This window comes from Agelaius tricolor, unplaced genomic scaffold (genome assembly GCF_023055355.1).
Source record: "Agelaius tricolor isolate 1412-34295 unplaced genomic scaffold, bAgeTri1.0.p SCAF_14, whole genome shotgun sequence".
Lineage (NCBI taxonomy): Eukaryota > Metazoa > Chordata > Aves > Passeriformes > Icteridae > Agelaius > Agelaius tricolor.
The window spans coordinates 11,422,917-11,436,786 of NW_027269274.1; the positions used below are offsets into that span (position 1 = coordinate 11,422,917).

General features: G+C 38.3%; 1 protein-coding gene across 3 annotated transcripts in view; it reads left to right on the forward strand.

Annotated features, from left to right (window-relative positions):
• Positions 1 to 13,870, forward strand: part of EEFSEC (eukaryotic elongation factor, selenocysteine-tRNA specific) — a 124,348-nt gene that overhangs the window by 56,439 nt on the left and 54,039 nt on the right. For all 3 annotated transcript variants that reach the window (XM_071439667.1, XM_071439664.1, XM_071439666.1), the window contains exon 5: positions 9,038 to 9,679. In XM_071439667.1, the coding sequence (XP_071295768.1) occupies positions 9,038 to 9,679 (642 nt within the window). The remainder of the gene's footprint in view (positions 1 to 9,037; positions 9,680 to 13,870) is intronic.

The window sequence follows — 13,870 nt, forward strand, 5'->3', positions numbered from 1 at the left end:
CTAATATTACTCACATTGGGCTACATGTCGCATATTCTGTCAAAACCAGCCTTCTCACAAAGCTCAAAATGTTCCTTACATGTAAAAGTTTTACTTCTTTTCCCTATAGTTTCCTCCCTTTTATGCTTTTCAAAGACTGGTAGTAAACAAATTTCTTTTAAAGAAGAAGGGGGGGAAAAAGCCAGTAGAAATTCTATAAAACCTTCAACCCTGTGTTTACTGTGATATATTTTTTTGCATGTGACTTTGAAGTCCTCAGATAAAAGTATTATTATTGTTCTAAACCTAAATCTATTTGGAAAAAAAATTCAGTTTGTTCTGTTGGAAGAAGAAAATTCCAGACAGCCTTTCTTTAACCTATAATTTTGCATTGGTTTTGACTTCTTTTTTTTCTTTGAAAAATGTTTTATTGAAATATTTTTGATAAGTTGCAGAAATTTTAATTGGAATGTAAATGTTAAGCTGCTTCTGTGTCATAGTTTTACTATGGGTCTGACATTCTCTGCATTGATACTTGCTACCTCAACTCAGTGGCAATATACTGTGCTTTTAAAATGCTTACCTTGTCATCTGTGGTGATAGGTGGCACAAGCAGTACCACTTGATTTAGGGTACTTGGCATCTTAGTATTCCTTTCTTGTTGCAAAAAACAGAACCAAAACCCTGAGATATGTTAGTCATTTTGAGGTGCAAGGATTATGGTAGGTGTCTGCCTTCTGCATCCTTCTACACATCCAGGGAGTGCAGGGATCTCTTCCCTACCTGCCAGACATTTGATGTGTGTGGCTGTTGGGCTCTTTTGGCCAGAGGACCAAAATGGGAGGTAGTCCTCTCCTGTGTGAAAAGATTCACCCACATCTGGAAGAGGCAAAGGAGAGAGAAAGTGAAAATGCAGTGAGGCTTGGCAGAGGTGAGGGGTGGGAGCCAAAGAGTGCTTTAAAAACTTGTGTTACTGGGAAATGCTGCAAGGTGCTTGAGCAGCCTGGTTGTCTCCTGGGGCAGACCACAGAGACAGGAGGAGTCATGACCTGAGTGAGGTTTGGACAGCGTCTCTCACAAGGTTCTCATGTGGCAGCTGGGGTGGGATGGGATGGGCTGGGGGGTTGGTGTGAGTTACAGGTTGTCTAAAATGATTATGTTTATTGGAAACTTTGCTGTGGATGAGGAAGATTGCTGTGAAGTTATAATAATTCTGAAAAATTAGCCTTTTCCTCTTAAAAAGTGGACATTGTTGGTTTGCTTTTTTTTTCCTTGAGAATTTGGGTTGTGACAAATGATGCAGTTGAATTTATCTGCAGTGAGGCATAATGCCATGTTATATCACAAGGGTGACAAGATTACTGGAGTTTACCAAATAAATACTCCAGTAAGATAGCCTACATGTAATACAGTGGGAATTTGATGGTTTACAGTAAATAATGAATTCTGGGCAGTTCAGTCATGAGAAGAAAATAAATGGAGGACAGGATTTTTTATTCAGTGAGATTTGTCCAGCCTGTACAGATGGATTAGGTTCTGTTGAAAAAAAATTTGGGTTTATATGTTTAAAGGCTAGAGGAGACTGCTTAAGCACAGAAAGTCACTTAAGTTTACCTGAACAATCTAAATATTTTGATTTTTGACTGTCGGCATGAATATAGCATACATGTAATATAAATGAAAATGATGGTATTGGAGTTGCATGAGAGTAAGGTCATTGACCTGCTTCTTTATATGTTGGGTGCATAGTCATATTTCAGATGCTGGGAAAGGGAATAACCCAAATGGATTTTAGTATCCCCTTTTATATTCCTTTATTCCAGTGGTGCAGTGCAGGCTCTTCAGGCTCTGGTGTTAGTTTATCCAGAAGGAGGAATATATTAAATAAAATCTGAGAGCATGTGTGGGGTGTTATATAAGCACCACAGTGGTCATATGGTGAATGCCCTTATAAAACTCACTTAAAAAAAATTAGAGTTAAAAGAATCATTCAATATGAAATAATTTTTTCTCCAGATGCTATATTCCTTTCCCACATGGAGGTGAGGCCATGCAGAAATAATATAATCTAGAAATATTCAAGGTCTTTCAGGTAATTGCTACTAAGCCACGTGATCTTGCTGGAACCCACATATTTGGAATTATTTCTGACTCTTGGAGGTTTCTACTCTTTGTAGCTGGTCCTAGCTGCTCCTGTGATGTTGACTCAGAAGGAGAAAGCTCTGTAGAACCTGAGCAGTGGGCAGAGGCTGCATTGTGTGATTTGCTGTTCAATGATGTGTTATTGACAGCTCTTGTATTATTGACACCTCCTGTTTTATCTCCATTTTATGCCATTTTGAAATCCTGGTTAAAATTTTGGAGCTAACTAGTTACTGCATGAACCACAAAGCCATCCCAGAATCTAGAAAATATTTCCTGCATTATTTCTTAAAACAAAAGATTTTTTTAACTTCAGTGGAGGATGTGACGTTTTATTTCTGATGGCTCATTGTTGCTCTCCTGCGCCTTCACATCCCATATGTCCTTTTAATGCTTTTGAGCAGGAGTGGTTTGCCAGCTTCACTAAATACATGGCTGCTTGTTCATCTATAGGATTTGGCTTTGCCATCCCTCATAAAGCAAAGAAATCAACATTCTTCATGTTTAGAAGAGAATTTATAAAGATATCTGCTTATGTTGTAATTGGAGCTTTGCTTCATTTCAGTTATGTGCTTAAACACAGGCTGACTGAAAAAAAATTTCAGTCTTAGTGGCCTTTCAGACAAGAGGCCAGTGTAGTTTGATATCTTTTGACCACCAAGAGAGGATACTGGAAGAGAGTAGATGAGATACCTTATTCTTTGTTTGAATTTGTAGTAGATCAACAGGGAGGAAGGAAGTTCTTGCTTTGAAAGCAGCAGGTATGGGATTGGTGCTTGATGCACTGATATTGCATATTGGTGATGCACTTGGGAGTTTGCTGCTCCCCTTCTGCTTATAAAGATGCATTTCTGGATGATACTGAGATGGTGTTTCATGCATTTGGCACTTTGCTACAATGTGTGGCCAGCTTGGACTTCTGGAGAGGGTTTTTTCCTTGCTAGGGTACTGATTCAGGCAGGCTTGTGCTTGGTGTATTTTTAAACCTTTAAAGGGCTGAAATGATGCTGTCTTAATTTTAGTTCCTTTTTCAATGTAAGTTTAAAGATGCAGCTCTGAGTGACTGGGCTGTGAAGTGTGATTTTTATCTTTAAACTTGTTGGAGTCCTCACTATTTGAAGTGGAGTAATTTTTTATACTGCATATGCAATCCTCCTTTTATAAATACTGCACTCATAATCAGTATTTTCTCTAACATATTATTGAGACTAATTATTTTAACTTTGCAGTTTCTCATCAGCATTACAGGGAAGCAGGTTGCTGTATCTCATATCAGAAAGATGCACTCACAGCATTGAGAGGCAGCAGGATGGCTAGGTTTTTATCTAAAGAAGCTATGAGCAATGGCATATGGCTGATAACTTAATGGAAGCTGGATAAATAAAGGAAAAAAAGGTCTGACATATCAGTGCAAAAAGTCATTAGTGGACTTTTTCTGTATCCTGTTTTCTATTAGTCTGTAGTAAACTGCTTTGAAAATCTTAGTGGGCTTTTCCTTTGGTCTTAAAATAACAAGTTTTCATATATTGGATACATTTGTTTATCTCAAGGGCTGAACTGTTTGGGTGCTTTTGATTTCTTTTTTGTGTTTTTCAATCTGCATTTGAATACAAACTTCTTTCTCACCCTTTTTATGACTTTTTACATAATGCTTTAGGAACATTAATGTGATTATGCAAACTAAAATTTAAAACAGGAAGCAAATCTCTGCAAATTATGTAAGATTTCACCATATGGCTCTTGATTTATATGTTGACATATAATCGAGTCCCCTGTGCCACAAGAAAACAGAATGTGAGTGAATTTCTTATCAAAGTTTGTGGCAGGTTTTGTAATGGTATCCATGTTCTCCATGTTTACCTACATAGTTCACAAGCAGTAAAGCCTGTCACTTAAAGTTGCACTCAATAATGTTCATTTTCTGTGTCTGAAGGCCTAATTTTCCCACTTTGAGTGGATTGCTAAAATAGGCCTTGGGTGATTTTAATGGAGAATAGAAGATAGAAGTTGTTTTTCAGACAGAATTTTGAGAACTAAAATGGGGTGCTTGAAATAAATGCAAAGAAATGCCAAAGATATTTGTCATAACTGGTCTCAGTTACAAATTCCTGTTGCTCAGGACAGTGCTCTGAAGTATTTTACCTCATTCTGGTGGTGGAGGGGTGGACTGGGTGATCCAGCCCTAACTCCCTACTTGAAAAATCCATTGCTGTAAAGCTAAAGAAAATATGTGAAAGCTTAGAACTCTGTTATAGCTTGTAGGGATCCCTTACATAGGGAAACTAGATATGCATAAGAGAAACAAATCTAATACTGGGGGTCAGTTGCACCCTTTTCAGTGCTTCTGGGTTTGTATTTTAAAGGCCAGACAAAATAAAGATGAATTTTACCTATGTATTTGAGTCTCTTGAAGAAAAACCCTACATTTGGAGTATTTTAAACCATGGGCAAATGTCTCTGTCAGTCAGGATCAGAGTGAAATGGAATGAAATACTGTACTGATGTTCATGGTCTGCTCAGAAAACAGGAAATCAGTGATTTAAAGCTACTCTGGCTCTTGTTATTTGATACAGTGGGTGCAGACCAACTCCCTGATTCACTTCTCTGCTGCTTCCATGTCTGACCTTTTGAAGGAGATGCAACTCCAACTCACTTTGGGTGATCTAATCCACCCCCCAGTCACACTCTGTGTTCTGGTCAGATTCTAGTTCCTACAAACATTATGCTCTTGGAACAGAGGTTAGGGTCAGTTAAGATGCTCTGCTGTGTGCTCCTTTGACAGTTCTGCCACTGAGAACAGGAGGGAAAAAAGAAATGGCCTTGGATGTGTTCTTTTTCTGATAGGTTTATGGAAACTTCAGGTACAATAATAGATATCAATTAGAGCCAGTATAGATGGGCTGATTAAATAATCTGCAGGGTACTGGATAGATCAGCATGAAGTGGTGATTCTCAGTAGGTTGAGTGATGCAATGGCATTTCCTACTCTGCCTGAGGACAAGCAGACCTGTGTGAAAGCCAGACCCAGCTAAAAGGAAACCAGATGATTCTGAGAGCTCTGGGTGGGCACAGTCACAATTCCCTTCTGGGAGAGAGTTTGGGGCAGCACAGATAACCTGCTTTGGTTGTTGGGGGCAGGGGTGGGTGGATCTTTACATGATTCTGCAAATTTTCAATGTGTTTTCAATTAGTAGGATAATGTTTTCTGAAAGAGAATTAGTCAGGATCCAAACTGTTCTTGAACTGGCATTTGAAACTGTGAAGACCATGAGCAAATGTATCAACAGGAGCTTCATTCAACACTGGGAAATACTTTTGTGTCCATACTCCACTACAGTGTTTATCTTACATGTAGGAATTACTGCAGATTTTTTGTCACAGGAAGTGATGCTTTACAATTGTGTATTGTTGAATGTAGATGAACTGAGGATTTTGGCAGAACACAGTTATATTCTGATACAACTCAGCTTTGTATGTTGTGGTTGAGAACTGAAAATCACAATGAAAAAAGGTTAATCACATGAAGTGAATATTTCAAAAGTACTTGTTCATTCTCCTTCTGATCACTGTTTATGAGCTGCATGTCAGATGTGCCTTATCATTTGAGCTAATTTAAGAGGAGAGAGTAGGCACAACACTGAGGAAAGTTTCATGGATGCCTAATTAAAAGCCAGTATGTGTTCTGAGTATATGCACACAATTGTGTTTTCTAATCACATTTTTTAGTCTTAAATGTTATCTAAATTCTGTAAAAGATATTTCAGATTAATATCCATAGACTGTAATGCTTTCATTCATCTGTTTTAGGTGGGTAATTTCTAGAAAATATTATAAACTGGAATACTAATAATAAGGTCTTTGTGACTTCATTTAAAATAGAAAACTAGACAGATATGTTCTGCATCTTCTAGTTCCAGTTCTGTTTTGAGGAGTGACAGTGCTGGAAGATTTCTTAGTTCTTGCCAATTTATTGACCCCATCCATGGTTGTAGAAGAGGAAAGATTCACTGCTGGTATTATCACCTGTGAAATCACAGAAATCTTTCAAAATTGTTTGTGCTGGTACTTTCCATGCTGCAGATTCATTCTCGTAGTGCTTGTAATGTCTTTGAAACACGTTTAGAAAACCTTGGGTTTTTAACGTTTCATTTTTCTTTTTGGAGTCCTTAAATATTACTTGTATCACCATTGATGCAACTCTAAGAATGATTGAAACTGGAGAGGGAGGAGTAGGGGATGAAAGAAGGAAGGGTTTGGTAAAGGTTTGATTCAAGCCCCTCTACTTCCAGCCTTTAAAAATACAATCTTGGAAATCAGTAGAAAGCTGGAGGTAAATGCCAAATTGTTTCTCTCCAATGTATCTCTATGGTTAGTATTATTGAGGAGGTTTAACTAAAGGGGTAATGAATGTTTGAGCACAAAAATGCTTGAAACTGAAACTACCAAGTATTTACAGTGGCCTTTTAAGTCTGTTTTGACATTAGTTAATATCTTGACAAACTACTTTGGTTCAGGCATTTTTAGTGAGAGTTTTTTCACTTACATGAACATACCTCTTGATCTCCTTTCTCATAATATTTTGTGGATTCTTCAAGAATTCCCAGGCATTGATGTGGCATTTGATTTGAAAAATGTTGTAATAATAACATTATAATCTGTAACAGGGTGTTTCTTTTGGTTTTGATTAGCAGCCAGAGGCTCAGGGAACCCAAACAATATTCATAGCGGTGAAGCTCGTGGGTATTGTTATTTGTATAATTATGATTTCCAAAAGGAATACAAGATTTTTGTTGTTTTCCAGAAGGCATGTAGCTGCTATATTTTCTATTTTTTTAAGAGCTTTCTGTATATTGCCTGTGACCATTTTTTGCTGACTTATTTGGAGACTTCTTTATATTTCAGTTACTGAAGATTTTAGTTCAGCCAATAGACTTTTCATCTGCTCTTCTATTTTGATCTAATTTTCTGCAATTTGTTCCCCTCTGGGTCAGGTGATGTTGGGAATAGGCATAGACAGATTATCTGGAGCCAAGTGAGATGTCCTCCATACAGGGCAGCAGGTTTTGTGGAAAAGGAGAATGTGAAAAACATCACTTTGTTTCCATTTACGCGTTGCAGCTAACATGCAGAAAAAAGATGATATATTCAGTATTATGAATTACTGAGTAAATAGCTTTGTGATGAAGATAATTAAGTTGCCTAGACTGTTCTGTATTGTCCAGCCTAAATGCTATGCTCTGAAGCTGTGTGACATCTGAGGATGCAGCCCAGCTCTGCTGAGTCCAGTCCTTTGGTTTAGAATTCTCTTCATCAGTGCTTGCATATTTTGTGGTTTTATTTTCAGGAGTTAGAAGATACATGAGTGGGCTGGGATTAGAAGATGGGCTACTAAGGGACATGGAGTGGTTGGAGATTGATTTGAGAATAGTTCCAGCTGAGTAAGAAAGTAAAAGTTTGAATGCTGAGAGTTGCACAGTAGCATTTGGCATGAACCTTTTTGATAGCTGTAGAATTCATGATAAGTAAAGGGAGATGGAAGAAGAAATTATGCTGAGAGTGGAGATCTGTCCTATCAATGTTGTTGTTCTGTACACATTCACAGTATAATCTATTGCATGTAGATAAAAGCATACTAAAAAAATTATCTCTGGAATTGAGCATTCTTATGAAGACTTCAGTTCTTGGATCTGAGTGTTGAGGTTTCAGCCCTTCAAAAATGCTGTGTATAACTTTTCTGTACTAAGGACTCTTGTCCAAGTACATAATATTTATTTAGGAGATTTTTTTTTTGTTGCCAAAGATGTCATTTCAGTATTAAAAGCTATCTGATGTAGAGACTTGAAGCAAAGGGGTTACCTATAGAAGCATCCAGCATTAGTAGGAATGCAACAGGTGGCACCATAAACATATTACCAGAAAAAACTTCTGGTTACATTCAACTTGAGGGGATGGGGGTACTTACTAAGTGTGAAGGTTTGCTGAACTGAAAAAGAAAAAAGCCAAAGATGAATCCTTGTTAAACTAAACCAGTTCAGTCTGATCAAGCTGAGCCTAGGCTGATCTTGAAAAGCTGATTTCATTCTTCTCTCCTTGAAATAAGTAATACAATAGAAAGCTCATTAAGGCCAAAATTTGATAGCATCTGGAAAATTTTAGTATAAGTAGTGATTGGTGTTTCACTTTTCCTATGTTATTCCTGAGATATGGAGCCCCACCTTTTAGTGACAGCAATGCTCGCTGTATGTTCATGAACGTTCAAGTCTTCCTAAGAAAGCTTTGAGGATTTTATTTTTAGTCTGTGGAATACTATAGACTAGGAAAGGGTGGACTTTTGTATTACTGATTATTTTGTAGTGATGGTTCATGAGTTCATTGTGCTTGGTGCTGTGCAAAGATAATTTTTTTTTGCTCTGCACATTTTACAGTTTATTCAACCATTTCAAAGAAGTGTGTGAAAGGATTTTCATGGAAGGGGTGGGAAAGCAGACACATAGGTGCATGAATGGGTATTGTAGTGCTAAACTTTTGATGCTGCAGATGCTCAAGGGGGTATATTTAAGCTATTCCACAGTGTGGGTATATCTGATTATTTGCAGATAGTATTGTGGGTGCTGCAGCACAGATGATGTAAATATCAACATAATTGTGGTAATGATAATCTTCAGTCTTGTGAAGAGAAGGGGAATAAGCTAGGGGGCTCAAATATGTGAAACTTTAAGTGATGGAGTTCTCAGACTATTGGCCTTCTACTTTCTGAGTTGTGGACTCTTCTAGAAGATCACTTGTCTTGCAAGACAGCAGGGTGTCATGTCTGGCTGGTACATCACAATATAAGCAGCAATCATGTGGCATAAGCATATGATGCACTCATGTGCCATTAATTGTTTCATTCTTTTTGTTCCCCTTTCATCCATAGGTGACAAAGAAGGTCAAGTCCATGCAGATGTTCCATACTCCTGTGACTTATGCAATGCAGGGTGACAGAGTGGGTGTCTGTGTGACCCAGTTTGATCCCAAGCTGCTGGAACGAGGCCTGATTTGCACCCCAGATTCACTTCACACCATCCACGCTGCCATCATTTCCTTGAAGAAAATTCAGTATTTCCGAGGAGCTCTTCAGACTAAGGCCAAGTTCCACATCACGGTCGGTCATGAGACAGTGATGGGAAGAGTGATGTTTTTCAGTCCAGCCCCTGCTAACTTCAGTGAAGAAATTCAAGAGAATGTGTTTGATTTTGAAAAAGATTATCTTTATCAAGAGCAATATTTGTCCAAGGACTCGGTTTCTTCAGAGGAGAACAAAGAAAATGACCAGGCAGGAGAAGTCCAGCTCCCAAAACAACAGTGGGCTTTGCTGGAGTTTGAAAAACCAGTCACTTGTCCTAAACTGTGCCTTGTGATTGGCTCTAAGCTGGATACAGATATCCATGCCAATACCTGCAGGCTGGCATTCCATGGGGTACTGCTGCAAGGCATGGAAGACAAGAACTACACAGAGACTTTCCTTCCAAAGCTGAAAGTGTACAAACAGAAGCACAAAGAAGGACAGGTGGAAAGGGTAAGGTGTCTCTCTTTGCTGTATATGGGAATTGGAAATATTTGTCCTGTACATGTTGGTGGACTACAGAATTGTCACTGCTATGTTCCAGAGCCCTTACCCAGGTTTTTCTAATGTTTGTATTACATCTGGTCTGCTTGCAAGCAGAAATCACTGTTTAAAGTGACTGGTTTATTCAGTGTAATCCAGTGGTGAGTAATTTGATGCTGTTTTTGCACTGATCCTTTCAGAGTCTGATCAGTGTGTTCCTCCCAGAGAGTGGCTTTGTGCACCTTCCTAAGTGACAAAACTTCTAGGTTTCCACTGATGTATTTTACACAGTCTACAGAACACTGAAAATGTAAAGACAGTGGAAAACAAAGTAGCATTTGGTTAAATAACACAAATAACACAAGTAATTATTTTTTGGTATCTTTACATTTTAACAAATAAGAGCATTTATTTTAGTAGGCAAAAAGAAATTTCCTAGAGGATGCCTTACAAGTGATAACATGTTGAAGTTGGAATCAGGTTCATGACATGGAGAACTTCGGCCATGCCTAATGAATGTTATTTCTATGTCACACAGGTAATAATAATCATCATCATCTGCTATAGGGTTTGTATTGACCCATCTCAGTGTAGGAGAAAACAGAGATGCTTTCTGGAGGCGTTAGCAGCTACAGTGAGAATTAAATGGGATTTGTTTGTACTCTGCCATCAGAATTGGAGAGATGCCCTGTCTGTAGTGGTTGGTGTTGCATTGCTGGCATAGGTTTGGCCTTGGTGGTGGTTACCCTTCAGTCAGCAGTGCAGAATCATTTGTTGATACATTGCACAGTGGAATTTTTCATGATGAATGGTTTAGGTGGAGATGTACAATGTGTAAGTAACTTCATTGTTTGCATCAACTCTGTTCATTAAGGGGTAAACTTCAGCATTTGTTTACACTATGTATTGGTATGATAGATGGTCTATTAAATATTAGGTAAAAAACTCTTTTAATTTTGATTTTCCCACTCTTTGAGTTTTGATTTTCCCAACTCAAAACTTCATTGTTTGAACAAAATGTTTAGCATTCTTCTTTTCAAAATTCCATGGAGCTGAGTTGAGGATTGCATAGTACCTCCCCTTAATTTGCTATAGGAGACTAAAGACTTGGCATATGATACTGTGTTTGCTATGTATAACGCAGACTCCTTGAATATTGTTTGTTTGCTTTACTAATTTAATAGTAGGAAGATCCCTGCTAGGGCATGATTAGTGAGGTTCTTCAAAATGCCTCGCTAAATTAATTGATCAAATAGCTAATTTGTATTTCTTCCCTTTTTTCCTGAGGTTTCTATTTAATTTTTAGCTCTTAAAAAAAAAAAAAAAAGAAAATATTAATTTCTCCTTTGAATTTTCACTTCTGATTTTGGAGGCCTTTTATTTCAAAGGAATTTCAGACCTATTGCATTGTGTTGGTTTATTGAATGTCAGTTTTTTCACTAGAAAGGGAGGTAGTTAGGAGGGGGATGTCTGTAGCTTTCTGAATTTTTATCTTTGTTTATATGAGTTATCTGAAACACCCAAAACCCATAGTCACTCTTCCCAATTTTGGCAGCAGGTGTATTGTCTCCTTGGTTTGACATGTCCAGCTGCCTTTCTCCCTGGCTGATGGAGACACCGAATTACAACCAGGAGTCCAAAGTGTTCTGGGCTCTAAGCTGCAGAGAAGCTCTAGACCAAATATGTGTGTCTGTCATTCCTCTGGCACTCAGGAGCTTTCTGAACTCAGGAAACTTTTGCCTTTATCTTGGCTCAAGATTGATGCACTTGTGCATGGCCCATGCTGCCAGGATCCAGTGAGAGCTGGCTTACAATAACAATGGGAATGGAAGTTTGTGTGAGCCATGGAGACAGATGCCTTTCTCTGACTGAGGTGAACTGGTCTCACATTCTTTATTTTTGTTCTCAGGACCTGGCACTGATCTATAGCACTCATACAGTTGGTACTCTGTGAGTTTTTGAGTTGTCTGTTGGGGTTGACAGTTTGCTATTAGCCCTGGTCATACAATTTTAATTGTTTTTATTTAGTGTCATTTTCAAACTGTTTGCTGGTTTATATATTCTGTTCTAGATTTTACTGTGTAAATAATGGAATAACATTAATCAATTACACATACTTTATTTTCTGGCCCAAACAAAAACCAATGAACATGCTTTATTTAATATTTGACCAACAGAATAATTTATTAGGCTATGTTAGTGAACTATTTTATCTTCCTGTGCCTTTTAAAATGTAGATCAGGGAGGTTTATTATTTTATCCTGCCTTTGTACCACAGTGTGCCCTACATATGTGCCTTGATCACTGTGTGTGTGATGCTAACTGGTCCTGTAAAGGGACAATTGCCTTCACAGCTCTGTTTGTACCCACATTTTGCCTCCTGTGGTACTGCTCCATGCTTGGAGCTGGCATTTTCCCTGATGCATGCTGAAGGGATGATGGAGCAAACCCTGTAGGAAAGGCTCATGGTGTAAAGTCCCAGGAGTGCTCAGGGACTTGGAAGGGTTGGTGGGAAGAGGATTGTGCCAGGTATAAAGGGGCTGCTGGGGAAGTGCTTACAGCCGAGGTAGCTGCTGGCTGCCTCTGTGCTTTGCAGAGCACAGCAGCAGGAACAATTGGGTGGTACAGAGACTTATTTTAGTACACAAAGTCACCAGCTAATAGAAAACTTGAATCAGCTGGTCCCACCCTGCTGCTGATGGATGGCTGGAGATTAGGATCGCTGAATTTAGGGTGTCTGTTCTTGGCACTGATACAGGAAAATTTCTTTCTCTGTTGAGCAAGGAAGCTCTCCCCCTCCTCACCTTCCCTGGGGAGACATAAAATAATAATAATAATTAAAAAATACATGTTACCTTCGCAAGAAGTGAACTTTTTCCTTCAGAGAATACTGCTGGGGAAAATTAGCTTCATAGCTTCCTGAAAGGCTGGGAGAGAGAGAGGCAGGGCCATGTAAGGTCCCTCCTTGGGTTCACCATAGAAACGTGCTTCCAAACTGGGATGCAGGGGAATTCAATAGTGCCCATTTGTAAAACATTGCTGCTAATCTGATGAGGGGTCTCCCAAGCCCCCCTGCTTGCTGCTGGAATTAAAATAAATTCCCTGCAGTTTAACTACCAGTTTACCCAGGAGAAATCAGGCATTTATGGTTTGGCTTTTTGTTCCTATTCTGATTACTTTCAGAGCACTGATGGAATAGTAAGAACTGTAAATTCATTAAGTTTCACTATCACAGTGTTTTTCTTGTGTGCCCCTTGTGTGTGGCACCCTTCTGCACTGTAAGGTGGTTTTTTTTTTAAATAAAACAAGAATATTAATTCTCCAACATTTTTTTGTCTCTCTGAAAGAAAGTGTGACATTTTTCCTGTTTCACATAGAAATGAAATCCATGGAAATTATGGCATTTACTACGCAGTATTTTTTTTAAAAATCATACTTAAGCTAGCAAACAGTCTTTGAGGAGTACAGTTTACTGAAATTTCATGCCTGAGCTTCCTGTTTTTTCTCATCTGCTGAAGTGATGGAAAATGTTCTACAAAAATTCAAGTACCTTGTCATTGCATTTTTTACTGCTCACTTTTCCCTTTTGGTATCTTACTTCTGTAATTCCAAGATTGAGCGGAGCACTGGGAGAGAAAGAATCACCCTTGACTACTGTTGCTCATCAAAATCTTTGTATTTACCTGTCTGCAGTGCATCCTTTTTTATTCATCTACTGATTTTTTGGCAGGGGAAGCAGAATAAAGGGGAATATATATTACTATTAATATATATTGATACTGATACTTTTTTCACTCTATGACAAATTACTATATGAGAAGTTAGTGTTGTCTGAGGTGCAGCTTAGTCTATGAAATTGAGGTGCTGGGATTTCATCTTGGTTATGAAAATGTTGCATGATTCTACTGCAGTAATAGTTTTTATCTGGTATTATACCATTTGATATTTCTGAGCTGTTATGAAAATGTGTGAATACTCTATTTCACTTTAGACCACGAGGGGTTTTTTATATTTAACTATGGTGAGTTTTAATGAAAATCTAAATATGCTATTTCGTTAGGACTAAGAGTTCTAAGTGGTAGAGGTTCATATTTGCTTAACCTCATGGTTTCAAAAATAGTGTGAAATGCTAGTCCAGCTTTCTCTTGCAGAGAGGACTTG